Raw genomic sequence first — 19,170 nt, forward strand, 5'->3', positions numbered from 1 at the left:
TTGAGCCCCACACTTCCATTATCAGCAACTCCCAGTTCCCCATCTTTTGGGTTTTGAAGGAGATGATGGAAAAGGGATATTAAATGTGAATGCACCAAATCACTTGAATTCAAGAGATCATAGCCATTCACTTTTCATGGTCTCCTAATTTTTAACCACATGTTTTTTTTTTTTTTAAATAAATGTTTAATGAGGAAGCATTTGATAAATCAATTAAGAAAATCAAGTCCACTAATGAGGGGCACAAGTGTATAAAATAGGGACCATTTAAAAAGATCCTCTGAAAAGACGCTGATTTTTTTAGTGAAACCCTTTTTCACGCAAGTCTGATTGGATTATTGTCTGAAAGAGATACTTTGGCCAATACTGCATTTGCTACACAGATGGCACGCCTTAGACCCCCTAAAAGCCAATTCTGATGATCCCTATTAAAAATTTGTGCACTACAAAGAGGAAGCAATGAGTCGGTAGCCCTTGAGATTTACATGGGGGGGAATTGAGCTTGTGAGGTTTCTATTGTGGTGGGGTATTATTGACTTTCTCTTCCTTTGAATCCCCATTTATGGGCAACTCACATCTTTAACATAATAATGTGAGTGCCAGCAAATTTTATTAATTAATCATTTTACTGTTTTTTGGTATTATGATGGTAAGCTCCGAGGATGACTAGTTTGGCAATTACCCAAAAAGATGCACAATTTTAACATTGTCTTGCAGAACCAATACACTGCAAATTTCCCCTTTTTTTTTTTTTTTTTTTTTTCCTTTGTGGAAATAATTGGGTATAAATAGCATATATTTTATGTGTTGCTTCATAATTACATGTGAAGGCATGGTCTGTGAGTGCGTTTGATGTTGATGGGGAACTAGGGAAGTGCTCACTGCAGTATTCTTCAACCAAACAATACCATTTTTCCATAATTCTTCAGCTTCCAAAATGGCCAGCATCCTATGATTGGGAATACAAAGAATATTTTTGCACCAATTTTCAAGCTTTAGAAAAATAAAATGGATTTTTTTTTTTTTTGATAATAATAATAAGGTTACTTAGAACATCTCTGCTTGACTTATGAAGAATTTAATTTGGAAGAAAAATTGCTATATAAACCAAATAATAGTAGAATATATGTCTAATTACCCTTTTTTTTATGTTTTAATAAGTTTGAGAGAAAAATTTTATCGCCATACGTTGAACCCAAAATTCAATAAAGGTGATTGTTCATGAATTGTCTCAAACGAACTTGTCTAATCAAGTTATAATCTACTCTCATTGATTTTTCTATTTTAAAGTAGAAATCAAATTTAATGTGGTAAGCAATATATTGGAAGCTAAAACAGATGAACATGAGATGATCTTTATGGCTATTAACAGGTCTACTTTTTTAAAAAGTACAATCATATATCAATTTATCATGAATGCGTTCAGCCTAATGACCCAAAAAAAAAAAATGTTTGTAAAATTAAATGTATTTATTCCACATTTGTAACATATATTTTAATCTTATTATTACCAAAAAAAAAAAAACATATATATTAATCTTCGAGTTTGTAGAATTTGTACGTTTCACATGGATTAAATACATATTAATAACAGTAAGCGGTTTTTTATTTGTAAGTTCCATGTAAACATGGCAATTACACCATGAACTTGATAGAGATTGCAACATCTAATCCAAAAAACGTTGAATTAGATACTCCATTCAAAATCAAAGATCCAACTCAAAAAACAATGTTTAATTAATAATTAACTCCCAAAATGCAGAGCCACGTGGAAAAGAGTGGCAGACTCGCTGATTTGAATGAAAGAGAGTTAGAAGGGCAAGCAATCAGGTGGATCCGTCACCATGTTATGTGAACAAATCTACAATTTTTGTGTTACCAATATATCAAAGATATGAAAAGGAAAAGATAGTAGAGAAGATTGGGGTCCACCACGTGGTGGTTGTGAACTTGTGATTGAGATTAATATAAACTCTGTTGTACTTGTCGTCGTCTTGAGGACGAACCGTGGGAACCACATTTACATATCTGTAAATAGCCGAGTAGTAGTAGGCTTCTTCTATGCCGTCCGATCATTTCTCAATCGGTCACTTGGTTTTTGCTGATTTAATGATTTATTTTTTTTAATTTTTTTTTTCGATTTGCTTTCACACAACGTGATGGGCTACACAACTTTATCTGTTCAAGACAAAAACCAAAACACGTGTTTGTTTGTGCAAATAACTGGTAATAAATAATAATGCAATATATATTTAAAAAAATAAATTCAATTAATTCAACATTAACGAGGGGCATTTTTGGCAGTGCGGAAATAAATATTTCATAACAGTAGATTTGTCAATTCTTTTCAAATCCTAAACGTAACCCTTTTTTATTTTAATCAACAAAAATAAAAACTCATATTTTTGAAAATTTTCACTTGTAATTTGTCAAATATAATCAATTAAATTGTTATTAATGTTTGCACATTTTCATATATCCATTAATTACATGTTATTTACTAAGGACCCTGACTGTTATGGTTAATGACATTCAAGAATATTCATATGAGTTTGATTTTGTGGACTTTTGTTTTTGTGGCCAGGGAATTGAAATAGAGCTGTTGATTGCCTAGCAAAATCAGCAAGAAATAAATTGTTAACTCTCAAGCTTGGGATGTCACAATGCCTTTGGCTTTTTTTAAAATTTTGAACTCTATGAGTGAGGCTGACGTACTTTCTCTTAATGAGACATTCTCATTTATGACCCAAGAGAAATTAATTAATTACATGTGTTTTTTTGGAGGGGAGAAAAAAAATTTAGCTCATAAATTAATCATAACCAATTTTATGATTGTGGATATAAGAGATATATTAATTAAATTAACCTTATTTAATAAATTAATTATAATTTAGTGAGCTACATTAACAAACTAGCATAATATTTTGTTTAACTAAATAATATATATATATATATATTATATTAATTATAGTGTATGTATACATGTTGTATGTGGTCAAAACCAAGGCTTCCCGAAATTATTATAGGAAACTGCTACAAAATATTCATTTTAGAATTTAGAGTATTTTAACTTCAATACCAAATTTATTTTTAGTAATAATACTATGTACGTTTCGTTGAAAATAATAATTATTTACCACTAAAAAAATTAATTGCCAAAACTATTTTAGTTTGAAATGCAATTGGCAAACTATAATTAATGAGAAATGATTTCCTAGCATACAAGAAAATTATCAATTAATTTACTTGCACTATGTGGTTTATAATATTAATTTATATAAGAGAAATTGTACCATTCATCAATTAAGCAACTAATTGATTCTCGAAATAAGCTAAATCGGTAGGACGAGTCTAAGTTATCAAAAACAGATTGGATAGGTTTTGTTGGTAATATATTATTATTAATTTATTGTAACCACATAGACAGTTATATAAAGTACGTGGTTATAATAAGACATCAAACTTTGATTTCAAAAGGGCCGGGCCTGGGATACATATTTAAATTAATATACTTTTTTTTTTTTTTAACCATTTGAGTTTAATTTATGCACTACTTATGAAGATTGTTAAACCAAACATTACCTAAATGTTATAATGCATAGCAATATATTGGCCAATACGTGTCTGCGACTGCATGCATGACATAAATACACACACATATATATATATATTTATCAGTACATGAATGCAAAAAATAAAATAAAATAATTTGTTTGTGAATTCAGTTTGCGAGCAAATTATACCTGCGATGATAATGTTATTATTATTTTTCCTAAATTTACTTCTACTATGTATATATATATTAACTACTATTCCGGGTTTCTTATTTTTAGATCATAACTTTGTTCATTATTATATCAATTTGCAGCTGTTTCCGAATAATATATATATATATATATATAATGCTCTGGTATAATTAATTTTATTACTAAATAAAATTTTTAAAATTTTCAGTGTAAATTCTTTAATTTTTAGTGGAAATTAAATTGAAAACGTATGTAGCCACGTGTAACTTGCTCATGATGGATGATGGTTAATCCATGTTATGTTGTCACCCCACATGGTATGCAAGGCTCAATTTTTATATGAAATTCTAAAGTTTTCTGATAAAGCAAGTGGCTAATCCTCTTGCTAATTTATAATGAAGTTTAGAAAAAAAAATAGCAATTGTAATTATTAATTAATTAGTGCATGTCTCTATCATGTGGAACCATCATTTTTTTTTTTCGAAAATAGGTACATCTTTAATTAGGTAATTAATAGACATCACTGTTTCTTAGATTTCTTTTTGATCCTTCTTAACTTCTTTTTTCTTGTTGATCAATGATTTTGGTACAAATAAATATATTTTAACCTTTTTTTTTTCCTTCTGAAAATAAATGCTTAATTTTGCTTGCTTGCCCGCCGGCTTGTCCTCTCTCTCTCTCTCTCTATCTGTCTATCTATCTATCTCCATACACGCCCGGAAAACCCCAGTAGATTAAAAAATTTCATTTTAAAAAAGGGATGGTTTGACCAAACTTAATTAATTTAAACGAAAAAGATTATTAATTATAAATAACTTCACTATTGATCAAGGAACTTTTGTCTTCTTCATCTATACCTTAGACCAGTTAGGTTGCAACTACTAGATTAATAATTCTGATTTCACATATATATTGCCATTAAATTAATTAGTTTGAAAGTTAAAATCATAGCAATATTATTTCATATATACATATTCAGGTACTTTATCAAGCTAGATATGATTTAATAACTTCGTATAGCTTTTCAATATATCGTTTTATAATTAATTTGTGCAACAAGTTGCATGCCTACTTGTTTTTTATTTGTATGTTCACAGATGAGCATGAAGCATGTATGGAAATGAATCATCACTGCTACTTGGCAATATATTTAGTAATAAACCACCCTCTCTCTCTCTCTCTCTCTCTCTCTCTCTCTCTCTCTCTCTCTCTCTCTCTCTCTCTCTCTCTCTCTCTCTCTCTCTCTCCATGTTCTTTTTAAATTTAAGACATCCCTATTGGATTGTCCGTAATTTTTTAAAATTTACGAAAAGCTTTTCCTTTGTTAATTGATACTTTTTAAAGTATAATATATAAATATATCCACATGCTAAACTTTATATCAAGTTGAAAAGCACAATGTTCTTAGTTAATGCTGGTGGTAATTAATGATCATTGCACACACGATCCACACACGATAAATAACATAGCATTGTTACTAAAGTTTTCTTAAGAAAATGTTACTTTTAAAAAGAGAAAACAGTTTACCTAAAAGCGACCAATTACGTTGGTAATTATATTTTTATATGCCTTTATGACTTTATGAGGTGGCTGCAATTAATATCTGATTAAGGACGTTCTTATCATCAAGCACCTCACCAAGTTTCCACACAATATTTTAACGGATAGAAATCTTTCACTCCATATTTTTCTAACTTTATTGGTGGGATCACATTTTTTTTAACTTTATTCCTTGATCAAAAATAGAATATTATACTATCTTAAAAAACAGTTAATTTTTTACTTGGTTTATTTTAGTTATTTATTAATATTTTTAAATGAAATAGCATTGTATTAATAATAAAGAAGACAAAAATAGAAAAATGAGATAGAGGTTTATTTAATTAATCACCAAACTAGAAGACCAATGGCTTAATTGAATTAAAAAAAAAAAAGGAATTTTCCTTATGTCTTGGAATATCATCAACAAAAAAAAAAACATTTAATTTGATCAATCATGCTTTTGGCTCCAATACGTACCAATCGATCACATGGTTGTTGTTGTCGTTATTTCCATTAAATGTTGATAGTACAATTTACGACATTTTCAAACCGCGCCTTCAATTTGATAGTCATGGGAAAGGAACTTTAGGACCCATTTACATATAATATCCTACCAAACCCGAACAGCAAGCAACAGTGCGAAAAGGAATTTATTATCCCAAAAAAAAAAAAAAAAAAAGTTTATACGTACGTCCTACAATATTTAAGTTGTCGTCCTGTCGATCTACTGTATCTTTCTTTAATTTGTAGTTTAATTATTTTTTATTTTTTTATTTTTGGCTGAAATTTTGCAGCTTAATTAAGTTTTGGTGTTTGGTAACAAGAAAAGGATAATAGATGCTAGGAGCGGTGACCCTAACCCAAAGGAATCAATTATACAATACGGAGATATAAAAATGTCACTCTGTGGAAATTGTTTTAATTTTGTTGATTCTTTTTAATTTGTCATTATTATTTAAATTTATTAATATGAGGCTGCATTTCGACCATCTCTTCTGTGATGTGAGCCATATATTCCATACGAAAAGACATACATTAATTGCTCGGGTTTAGAAATTTGGTATTAATTTTATGGGTATGGATCATGAACTATGGAATATTCCTTCCTTTTTTTCTTTTTTCCTTTTTTTTTTCTTTTTTTTTGCGTGTAAAATGAATATTCCAAATATTACCGGTTAATTAATATAGGGTAGCTTTGTTTGTTTCAGACAGTGGCCAAAGTTTTTGGAATACATATTTAATATTGACAATGAGCGGCAGAGTACTACATAGGGAGCAGGATCAAAAGGACGAGGGAGAGTGTCCGGTCCAAATTAAGTTGAAAATAAATTGCGAACGAGTCATTCAAATGCTAATGAATTTTATCCATGATAGTTTCATGGTAAAATTATTGTCTTTTCGAATATTAATGATATATAATTAGTTTTTTTAAATGATAATGATATATAATTCAGGTAAAGAAGTGAAGGAATTAGAGTGCAATGAATTTTTCAAGCAAAAAATAATAAAAAAAAAGAAAATAGAGTGCAATGAATTTAAGAAATTAATATATATCTGACACCAACAGTTTAATACTTTGACAATAAAATATTAATTATCTGAAGTATTATCTGAATTAAAGGTATATTAAACATCAAATGGTAATATATATATATATATATATACACGACTTTTATAATGATAGACATTTTGGTATTCATTAGATATAATCTTACGGTAAAACTATTGAGAATATAAATATAAATTTACAAATATCGATTTGTATTAAAATCTCCTTTTCTCCAAGTTGCAAGTAATTAATAAAATAAAATAACATACTTTTTAAGAAAGATATTAGTTTAATTAGTAGTCCATCTGTAATAATATCCTCTATATATATATATATATATATTTCCCTTATCATTAAGTATATTGTATGTATATATTATATCAATATATATATATATATATATATAGTAGTTTTATGGTACAAATTTTCTGAATACAGATCACAACAAAAAGAGATAATTTGAAAAAAAAAAAAAATCAACTTTGCTGTATATACATATACAGCTGTGTACACAGCAAAACCAATATTTTTTGACTTTTAATAAGGTTCATTTGTGAACAGTCCGTACCATAGAATATTTATCTATATATATGTATATATAAAATCAGAGTCATATAAAGTTAATCTAATAATTTTACTATTAAAATTTTCTTTTAAAGTTCACGGATGACTTTCAAGGTTAAGATTTAAAAATATATTTATAGTCATTTAAATCTTTACAAGGTTTATCTTGTCCAAATAGAATTTTAATATCATATTTAATTATTAATTGAATTTTAAATTTTAATATTTAATATAATATAAATGTTAAAAAAAAAAAAACTGTACCAGATGTTGCTAATGTGCGACTATTCTTTCTCTTTATATTTATACATATATGCTAAAATTTAAATGCAAAAACAGTATATATCCTGAATGCTAATTAATGAATGTGTTTTATTAATTAGTGATGCAACACATTATGTTCATCGCCATCCTTAATCGACTTTGCAGATTCTTCTAGAAGTGAAGTTCAATTCCTCGTCACACTTTTTTCTTTTATAGGGTTTAATAATAGAAGTGTCTCCTTGTATCCCTTTTAAATAATTAGTACTTTTTTTCTGATAATTAAATAGTTAAAATGAGGTTGAGCATGATAAGGCCTCCAATACAAAACCCAAGATGATAGCATATCACTGATTGTGTATTTGAATGGAATCTATTCATGTGATGTTGCACTCAGAAAATTACCATTTTATTCAGCTCTCTTGTCTCTGTCCATTAAAATAACTCCAAACTTCTTAAACAACTGCTCTTTAGTTGTTAGACTGCGCATGTAATGACCTCATCTTTTATTTCATATATGCTGTGAGATCTAAACCAAATTATTAATTTAGAGTAGGTCTTGAAGTACGTTCAGCTCAAACTAATTAAAATAAGAACTCATATATATATATATATATATATTTTAAAAAGTAATACCCTCCTCAAGAATAATCAACTAAAGTAATAAATATTTTTTTTTAAAAAAAGTAATAAATAATCTGTTTTCCATTTTGTCATGCCCATTTAAAAATCCCCACTCCCCATTTAGATCGAGGCTCAAATTGTGAAAGTAAAAAATTAAACTGTTATTATTTGCAAACAGCAATTCGAAATGGATTGTATCATTACCTTCAAACTGTAAAATTTATAATCGAATTGAATTATTACTGTGATATGTGATGCAATCTGCCCTTTTATACTGTATATATACTAGAGTTATCAATTTTCATTGTTATTATTATTACTATTATTATCATCTTTTTGAAGGTGATTGCGGAGGTATCTTTTGAAATTGCAGGGGTTTTATTAAGGGTGCTTTTGCTGTTATTTTGGAGGTGGTCTTTGCATTTGAAGCACAACTTTGGGCTGTGATTTGTGCCATTGAAAATGCTATGAAGTTCTTTTGGGACAGTTTGTGGTTTGATTCTGATTCAATGTATGTCATACACTTCATGTCTTCAAAGTCTTTGAATGTTTCCGTGGAAGCTTCGTGCAAGATGGTCTCACTATATTTGTTATATTTCTAGCATTGGGTTTCAAGTTTCTCATATCTTCATAGGTGGTAATATGGTGTGGCAAATGCTTATATCGGTATGCAGTGTCATCTTCATTTAATAGTTGGTGGTTTTCGTTGCCTGTTTTTTGTTCTACTTGTCACTTTGCAAATGTTAATGGGCATAGTAATTATAAGTTTTGCTAGTTTGAATTTCTTTTGTACAACCGGTGCTCCTTTTTTCTATTAAAATTTTCTTTTAACTTTTGCTTAACAGGGTTTTAACAAAGGCCGGTCGGGTCTCTTTTGGCTATTGTCTTATTTATTATTATTATTATTTTCTTTTCCTCCTTTGTATTAATTTTTTCCTTTCTTTTTAATATATTATTTATATTCTTCCGGATAATCATCTTTTTGAAGAAGTACGAGGCTAAAGATGTCCAGATATAACATTGATTGATCATGCCGGTGTACATGTAGCTTATCACATGCCTATAATATGAAGTACATATAACCTTAGTAACATTTAGCAAGATTCTTTGGAAGATTTTTTTGTTTTGATGATTGGTGTACGGCCTTTTGTTTGGTAACATATCAAAATCACACCCACAAAGCTGGCCTCCATGTAACAGTACAATGACAGCGAAATTTCAAATTCATTAATTTAGTCAAATTTTTATGATCCAAGTAATTAAAAATAATTATTACAAAAAAATAAAAAACTAAAGAAAATTAATAATAAAAACTCACACATACATACAGACCGAGATAAGCCAGTTCAGTTTATTGTGTTTTTGTTTCCATTGTACATTATGATATATAAAAACATATTCTTTCGTACAAAAATAAACCAGGGGGAGACAAAAAGGAACTTGAAGAGGAGGAGAAAGAGAAAAAGAACGGCTGGCTTTTTTTTTAAACAAAAGAATGGCTAGCTAGTCATGGTTGATAATCACTTGCAGAGATCAATTACCCAAAAAAAAAATGGCTAGCTAGTCATGGTTGATAATCACTTTCGGAGATCAATTACCCAACCTGTAGGTATTTTGTCATTTTGTTAATTTGCCTTTTTTGTTTTAACTTAATTGTTGAAAAATTGACATACATCTGCTTTTTTCGGTGTATTGATGAAGAAAAAGACATCAGCCAACTTACTTGACCAAAATAGATCATAAAAACATATGTAAATATCTTATATACAAATCCAGAGATGTGAAATCAAAATCATATACACACGGTCCAATACATAACAACTTATATATGAAAATCAATCAGAAAAAATAAACTACAATATCTGTTTTTGCAAAGATAAAATTAATCTAGTGACAAAAAAACAGAAGAACCCATGTGTACAAAATACATATGTTGTGAGTCTAATTATGACCTTTATGGATAGGTTCACCATATGAAAAGAAAATGATAGAATTTGGAATTCCAAAAAGACCAGAAAGTTCCAAAAGGTCAAAGAAAGAGAAAATGACTAATTCCCACATGTATTCTTTTGGTACCATGAACTTAGGCATAAAGAAATAAAGTAGTGAGGTTTCAATGAGCTGTCATGTCCGTACGTCTCACATGTGACAGATAAGTAGACAAAAGTAAGAAGAAGAAAAAAGCAAATATCAAGTGGAGGCATGTGGTTGTGACAGAGTTGTTCTTTGAAGAGCAAAACGACAGCGCAGAGAGGTGAAATGAGCGGTGGCTTATCTATACTATATAGTACAGCCTTTAATCACATGAACGATCCTGATAAAGTACGGCTACTTTTGGGTTCTTCTTCGCGACGTGCAATGTCGTTTGAGAAATTATTGATTTTTTTTTTTTTTTGTTTTCCCCATAAGATACTGATACACCTTTGTTAAAATAAAATAAAAAATTATTTGTGGTTTTTGTTTTTATTTGGCTTAGTCAAGTTTGAACGATTGTATCACAAGTTTTATTATAAACCTTTGAATCAAGACACAATAATACATTTTATCAATACACACACAAAAAAAAAAAAAAAAAAGACACAATATTCATATATTATATGTTATTATTATCGTTTTTCTTTTTAAACTTTTGTTAATAATTATTAAAATTCTTATAGATTTTATACTTGGTGCATTCTTAAAATGTTTGAGAATTAGACAATGACAATAATATTCACTTCCACCACATATAAGAGAATTGGTGATTAAATTTAAGAGTGTGTTTGAGAGGTCCGAGCAGAGACACGTAACACCAACTAGGTGCAAGAGTCACTCTCTAAAGGATATATATATATATATATATATATATATAAATATATTTTTGTGTATGGAATCATTTCCATACAGGCTGAAAGTTTTTTTTTTTCTTTTTTTTCTGGGTGATAAACAGACTATAAGGTTTTTATTAAGATTCATTATCATAAATTAGGTTTCTATAACCACTCTTTGATTAAAATCAAACAATGATTTTTAAGATTCAAAAAAAAATAAATAAATAAAAATCTCTTATAAATTTCTTTTTTTGCAAAAAGAAGAAAATAAAAATTTGGACACTTGTTTTTTCAACATCAAAGTACACAATCATTGCGAATAAGTTGAATATTCGAAGCATATCCCAAAAAAAAAAAAAAAAAAAAGGTTGAATATTCGAAGGCTGAAAAATGAATTATGATGAGTTTATATTAGTGGGGCAAGATTATTCTCTGGAAGACTGAGGGAATATTAAAGCAGAGCAGTAGACTATGAAACGTGAATGCTTCTTAATTCTCAATCCTAATGCTAATGGGTCAAATGACCAATTGGTGAATTCTAAAGAATTTTTTGATATTCCTATCTCATCCCCCCAAGTGGGAATTCTTTATTCCATCAGACTGAAAAAAACACATTAAGACTGGGGGGCTCATAAATAAGCATTGAAATTGTACCATTAATAATTCTTAAAAACAATAATAATAATAAAACTACTTTTTGGCTGTTACCGTTTTATCGAAATTAAAGTCGGTCATGAATGAATGAAACTTTCTTGAACATTGTTTGGTGGTCTCTCGACCAATAAAAATTTAAATTTGCCAGTTTTTCTTTTTAATTGTAATTTTTTTTTTGGGATAAAAATATGTAATTCTAAAACAATGTTTATTTATGTGATAAAATTAAAATGAAATGATCTTTACTGAATCATTAAAGTCCAAAAATTACTCAGATTTTTTGTTTTTTTGTGCGCGTGAGGTGTGAGGTATCGTTCAACCGATGATGGATTGTGTTGGGCCTGTTAATGACAAATCTTAAATTTTCTTATATATCTAAACCTACTTGGGCCGTACTATCTGTAGGCCACAGGCCTCATAATTCTAGGCCCTTCTTTAATGTCTTGTTTCTTTAGGACAATAATATCTTTTGATTCGTTTGGGGTTTGGAATGACAAAAGAAGTTGAAGAGAAGAACATTTCTTGTATGGGCGCATGGAAATTGAAAAGTGCAAGACATGCCTAGAAAAGAGAAATAGTATGGGTCTTATTGAAACTTTGAGCCATAATAATCTTAATGGTGTGGGTGGAAGTGAGAAGGATATATTAATTAAGCTAATCTTATTTGATAATTAGAATAAATTTTGAGCTACAATCCTATAGGTGTAGATGGGTGTGAGAAGGATATATTAATTGAGTCAACCTGTTTGATAACTAGGAACAATAAGATTGATCACTCATTGAGATGGACCCTTGTAGCAAACTATATATATATTTGAATAGAACCATCTTATTATATTTTCTATTAATCAACATACACATTATCACTCTAAGTTATTAACCATCTTTAGTTTGTCTAAATGAACAATTTCACTCTAATTGTAAAAGCCTGGCCCCTGAAGGTTTTCAATTTATTTTTTACAAATATATAATTATTTGAATTTTTCTAGAATATTAATTATATAATTATCTTAAATTACATATTTGTCCCCCTTAAATTGTCGTATAATATCTATATAAATTATTTAGTATCTAAAATTATAAAAATTTACTTTTTTCTTGATATTAATTAGAAAATTTAGTCAAGCAAGGAAAATTTCAATATTACTTAATTATTTATTGTATAGTTATGCTTTATTGAAAAGTATTAATGTTATTTCTTTTTGTGCTTAGTATCTGTTTTAGGTAGTATTTTGTAACATTTTCAATTCTCATTGGTTTCTTTTGTAGTCTACTAATTGTATCTTACATATTAAATTATGTTTTTATTTGATTATAATATTTTTTTAGAGAAATATTTTAGTTTTTGTTACACTAAATATATTTTTTAATATTATTTTTTTGATAAAATATTTTATAATATTATTACTTCTATTTTGATGATTATTTTTTTAAAAAATAAATTAACAATTTTTTAGGGATTTTAATACGGAGTAAAAATGGTATCATCAATGACACCAAGATCATCCAAAAAAAAAAAAATTTACAATTTGGCCCCACAAAACATGGAACCTTGGCATCCTCTGAAAGTCGGTAGGTTGAGGGAAAGCATAGGGTGGGGAGGAGTGCAGGATAAGGATTGCTGTTGTTGTTTTCTTTTTTCTTTTTTTGTTTTTTGGGATGGGTAAGGATTGGGTTGAAGATAGAATTATTATGTGGTCCACTAATGATGAAACATCTTTGAATTTAAAGTTTTTGTTTTCTTTGTTTTGGCTTCCATGTTTGAATTTGAAGTCGAAGTCGAAGATGAATCAACCTCAATCAGATAGATTGGTTTAAAAGCAGAAAAACAGGCTGCTGGACTGCTTTTCCATCCACAGGATTCTCATAAACATACAACTTAATTGCTACATTCCGCAGACTTTTTTACCCTTATCTCTCTGTCATGATTTTCCTGGGTTTTGGATAAGACTACCAGCCCAGCCCACCATACTACGATTCTCCGACAGTAAATAAAAAATATTAATTTTTTTTTTTTAACTAATAAGACAAAATAAAATAAATAATAATAATAAATTTACTCTTTTGCACGCGGTCTGACGTTGATCCACCAAAGAAATTGTTGTGTCTTGTTGTGTGTTCTTGCACAATTATGAATGATTCTTTTTTTTTTTTTTTTTTTTTTAACTTTCATTTGTTTATTCAGCATAAAAATAAGTAACTTTGACTTGCTGATTTGTCGATCCTTGATTAATTGATGAAAAAAACAAAGTGGTTAGATTTGTCAATTTCATGGGGCGATCCACAAAATATAATGCAATTTTCTTTGACGAGATGTGGCTTGCCTTTTGGAATTTAATAAATCCCTAATTCTTGTACAAATTCATGGCTCTAGCTTAAAATTCAATGAATAACAAAGACACATCCAAAAGGGATACTAAACCAATAATAGTTAATCTAGAAGGTGAGAGATGGTCCAAAACTTGAAATGCATGACTTGAATTCTGCCATACGACCAATCAAAACATATCCTTGAGAATTGACAGAAAACTACATCATAAGTTTTGGCTTTGAATTTTATTTTATTTCTATTCTGAAGGGCAAAAATGGCCAATTATTAATTGTTCAAACAGAACCTTAACTCATCGTGCAGTTAGCATGCCATGCCATTATTCTTGAAACATTTTGTCACCACTATAATATAATTTATTGATCTCATCATTCTGTGTTGTGCATTGTTGCTATCGATCCTGTTTTCTTTCATGTAATACTAAAAAAACATATGAATGTAAATATTCAATCCCTGTTGTTGAGTCACATATATGTAAACCAATTGTGACTTTCTTTCCTTGCGACAAATTGCATGACATAACCCATGAAGCATAAAGTGAAGAGATCTCTTCCTTAATTGTAATTTGCAGCCATATACAAGGGTTGGAGGCAGCGATCCTCCTTTTTTCTTTTTGGAAAATAAATGAAATGGCAACAAATTCCTCTTGTAGGAAAACATTTAAAAATCTCTAGCCAAAAAACACAAAATAATAATAATAATAACAATAAAGTAAAAAATTAATTTAAAAAAAGAAAAGAAAAAAATAAAAAAGAGAGAGATAATAGAATATCTTGAAGTACGAGAATCCTTATCCATCACAACTAAATTCCAATTGCTCCTTTTCAGATAACACTGCCACCTAATCACCCTTATTATTAATTTATTATTATCATTATTTTGTCATGGACCACTGCCATTTATCTATTTAAATACCCCACCGGCAAAATTATACTTTTCCATCACCTTCGTCATCATCCCAAAAAAAAAAAAAAAAAGCATACGAATAAGAAGAAGAAGAAGAAGCTGGTGTAATTTTGATCTATCAGAAAATAAAACAAAATGTTAGCGATTTTTCACAAAGCTTTTGCTCACCCACCAGAGGAGCTTAACAGCCCTGCATCCTACAATGGTTCAAAGAAGCCAAAGCTCCCTCAAGAAACCCTCAAAGACTTCCTCTCTCGCAACCCTCAAAACACCTTCTCCATGACCTTTGCCACTGCTGCTGTGCTCGCCTATATCCCACCTCAACGTCCTTCCCTTCAACAGAGGTACCTCTTTGTTTCTCTCTGTTTTCACTGTTTTGAGTAATTCATGATGAGGAACTAAAATTCAGGTCTGTGGTTTTTCTGTTTTTTGCAGGTTGTTCTGTGGGTGTGATGACATATACTGCATCTTCTTGGGGAACTTGAACAACCTTTGCGTACTGAATAAGCAATATGGTCTGTCAAAGGGCTCCAACGAGGCCATGTTTCTCATAGAAGCTTATCGGACCCTCCGAGACCGTGGTCCGTACCCGGCTGATCAGGTCCTCAAGGATATGGATGGAAGCTTTGCATTTGTTGTGTACGACAGCAAGGCTGGTACCGTGTTTGCTGCTCTGGGTTCTGATGGTGGAGTCAAACTGTACTGGGGTATTGCAGGGGATGGTTCTGTTGTAATTTCTGATGATTTGGAGATCATTAAAGAAGGCTGTGCTAAATCCTTTGCTCCTTTCCCAACAGGTGTCAAATTTATTTTATTTTAATTTTGTGAATTTATTAATTTTTTTTAAAATGAGATCCTTTGTTTTAGATTTTTGAAGGAGAATAATATATAATAATAAGATTGTTTGTGGGTGTGGGTTGCAGGGTGTATGTTCCACAGTGAAGGTGGTTTGATGAGCTTTGAGCATCCAATGAATAAGATGAAAGCAATGCCTAGGATTGACAGTGAAGGTGCCATGTGTGGAGCCAACTTCAAAGTCGACAAATACACGAGGGTTAACAGCATTCCACGTGTTGGAAGTGAAGTCAATTGGACTGACTGGAACTTTAATTAGCCTCTTCTATTTAACAGCTTTTAATTTCCTATTTGTGTTTTTTCGTTTTTCTTTGTTCAAGCTTGTATCTCTAAATCTACTAATTTGTTTAAAACAAGTATAAGCAGTAATATGGTCCTCCTCCACATTTGATTTTGGGTTTCCCTACCAGTGCCTCTCTCTTTCTCTCTCTTCCAAACAGAGTAAGCAAATCGAAACCGATTCGGTTTTAGTTATGTTTAATGATGCATTTCGATTTGGTCTAGTGTTTTCGTCAATCCAAACCAACATGTTGGATTTGGTGGAAAACCTGACCAAACACCAAACCTTATCAATTTAAACCGAGTTAAAACACTAAACTATATCAAACTGAACCAAGTCAACTCAAAACGTTAAAGACAATTATTACTAAATATAAACCATTAAAAAAAAAGTGACCAATTATAAATTACCCGGGTGTTATCTGCCTCATCGTTTTATGGGATCTCCATATTTGTCAAAGAACAAGCGGTCGAGATCGAATCGAATTGGTTAGTGCCATGGTTTGAGTCGAATTGGTAAGTGGCATGGTTTGAGTTTGTGATAAATCGGTAATGAAAAAAAAAAAAAGGACAATGAAAGAAAGAGAACATTTTCAATTACATACGGAATGGTCATGATGAACCTTCCTAAATAAAATAATATACCTTCCTAGCTGTTACGGTAATACTCTTCAACCTAATAACGCCTTAATGAAATCTCCAACTCTATTCTAATGGGCCCAAGTGGCCGACAACCTAATAACGCCTTAATGAAACCTCCAACTCTACTCTAATGGGCCCAAAGTGGCCGACAACCTAATAACACTCGTTAAACAATGTAATAATTACCTTCACATTTATAAAACGATAAACATTAAATAATATTAACTAATATTAATATAAAAATCAAATTTATCAGACAAATAATGTTGGCAATTTTTCGCAATCCTTTTGCTCACCCACTTGAACTGGACCTCTAATTAGACTTTTCACTATTGCTCTCTCATAGTGTCAATATAAACAGCTTTTAATTTTCTTTTTGTGTTTTTTGGTTCCAAGTTTATATTTCTATATCTACTAATTTTTGAACAAGCATTGATAGTGGTATAGCTCTCCTCCACATTTGATTTGACTGTCTCAATAGCCCTCCTTTTTTTTTTTTTTTTTTGTAGTCGCAATCTTCTTATAATATATCATAGCCTTTCTCTTTTTAGCAAATTTGTTTTTTTCATTCACAAGTTTTCTAAACTGAAATAAAAAAATAAAACATAGTTATGTTAGGAGCCAACTAGTTTCAAATATGGCAAACAATGGATAGTTAGGCCTCGTTTGTTAGCATCTTCATTTTTGTATATTTATTCTAAATTGCATGTAATTTACTTACATTAATTGTTCCTTAGTGTTATTTAAAGTTTATTGAACATATCAATTAATTATAAATATAGAAGAAGAAAAAGAAAAAAATAAAATAAAAATCACTACAATTTTAAATTGTGCTCTATTTGATGTTTATTTTTTTTCCTTTATCTTTTTAGATTTATTATAAATTCATATTAACAAACTATTGAAGCAAATAAATTTAGTAAAAAAAACCAAAAACCAAAAAACAAATGGAACACGTTAAAAACACTGCCTACACCATCTAAAATCAATTACTTTTAAAAATGGACCATGGATGAGCATCAACCAACTCAAATCTTTATTCAGTATATATGAAAGTAAATAAATAAATAAATTAGGTGGTCTTTATGCGACCTTCTCCTACAAAGTCCTTCCATATAAATTTTAACAGATGGTTAAAGTGACCAATTGGCCAACTGAAATTTCTAAAACAATTTAATCTTTATATATATATATATATATATATATATTTTTTTTTTTTCATTTTTGCCACTTAAAAATTCCTTCCATTAATTTTTTTTTCTTTTTTCATTTTGGCCACTTAAATTTTTTTTTTTTTTCTCCAGTTATGTGTTTGGATATCTTTTTCCTATTTTGCCAAGTAAAGATTTCTATCTATTTAAAATTTTTCCCTAATTTAATCTTTTAATTTTTTTTTTCAATATTTTAACACCTAAAACTAATTTTTCCCAATTTTATTTATTTTTTCTCAATATAATGATTTTTCTTCGTAATATATGGATTGTGTAAAGAGTAGTTCTTTTCGCAATGCAAAGACATCTATATACAGTTTCCTGCATATTTAAATCACCAAAATATCCTTATTTAATTTTTTTTTCCAGAGTTAGTTTTCTTCCTTTCACACGCAGATCAAAGCCTCTGCTTTGCTTCCATGGCCGAATCCAAAAGATTCAAGACCTTCAATCCCATTGAACCTCCATCATTGTCATATATCAATCTCCTTTACAGAAATAATAGTAAAAAAGCTATGACATTCAAAGCCAACTCTTCATTTTAATCTATTCCATTACTAGATTCAATTGATTCCCTTACTCTGAAATTAGATGATGATGATAGGAATTATAGATGATGGTAAAGAAACGGAAGAGAGAGTTATGCAAGTGAGCTAGAGAGTTGGTTAAAATTGATGAAGATGTAAATTACGTTTGGGTATGAAAGGCCAATCAAGAATAAGGGAGAGGCGGCATTGTGGAAGAAGATTTCCTGGTCAAAGAAGAAGAATAAGAAGCACCGAGCGAAAGATGACACCGCATTAGACACCAAAACCAACTCAACAATCGCACAGACGCAAACCCGGCTTAAAACAATGACGATTTCATGATCAAGCTCCAGAGTTTTACACCTAGTATTGCACTCCCCAGTAGCCGATCCTCCTCAAGAACTACGACCGCCTTGACATACGAACAGGACAAAGCTTAGAGATCGGCCTGAATATAATCTTGTAATGGCTTGTTGTCATCTGGGTTCTTTGTATTTAAAAATTTATTAGTCCAACTAGTTCTTTTCTCTTTCATTTGAAAATTTTAACATGGGCATTATGGTATTTAAAAATTTATGAAACTGTATAATTAGCATTTCTCTTACGGTATTTTTGGATAAAAACAAACATAGTGAAAAAAATCTGGATCGAAGAAATTAGATTTTCACAAA

At 29.8% G+C, this 19,170-nt stretch overlaps 1 protein-coding gene across 1 annotated transcript; it reads left to right on the plus strand.

Moving 5' to 3' along the window:
• Window positions 1–15,018: 15,018 nt before the first annotated feature.
• On the plus strand, window positions 15,019–16,242 carry LOC107432450 (stem-specific protein TSJT1). Its single transcript, XM_016043598.4, has 3 exons — window positions 15,019–15,329; window positions 15,421–15,782; window positions 15,909–16,242. The coding sequence occupies exons 1-3, from the start codon at window positions 15,121–15,123 to the stop codon at window positions 16,097–16,099; spliced, it is 762 nt and encodes a 253-aa protein (XP_015899084.2). The 5' UTR covers window positions 15,019–15,120; the 3' UTR covers window positions 16,100–16,242.
• The last annotated feature ends 2,928 nt before the right edge of the window (window positions 16,243–19,170 follow it).

The sequence above is a fragment of the Ziziphus jujuba genome, chromosome 11 (assembly GCF_031755915.1).
Source record: "Ziziphus jujuba cultivar Dongzao chromosome 11, ASM3175591v1".
Lineage (NCBI taxonomy): Eukaryota > Viridiplantae > Streptophyta > Magnoliopsida > Rosales > Rhamnaceae > Ziziphus > Ziziphus jujuba.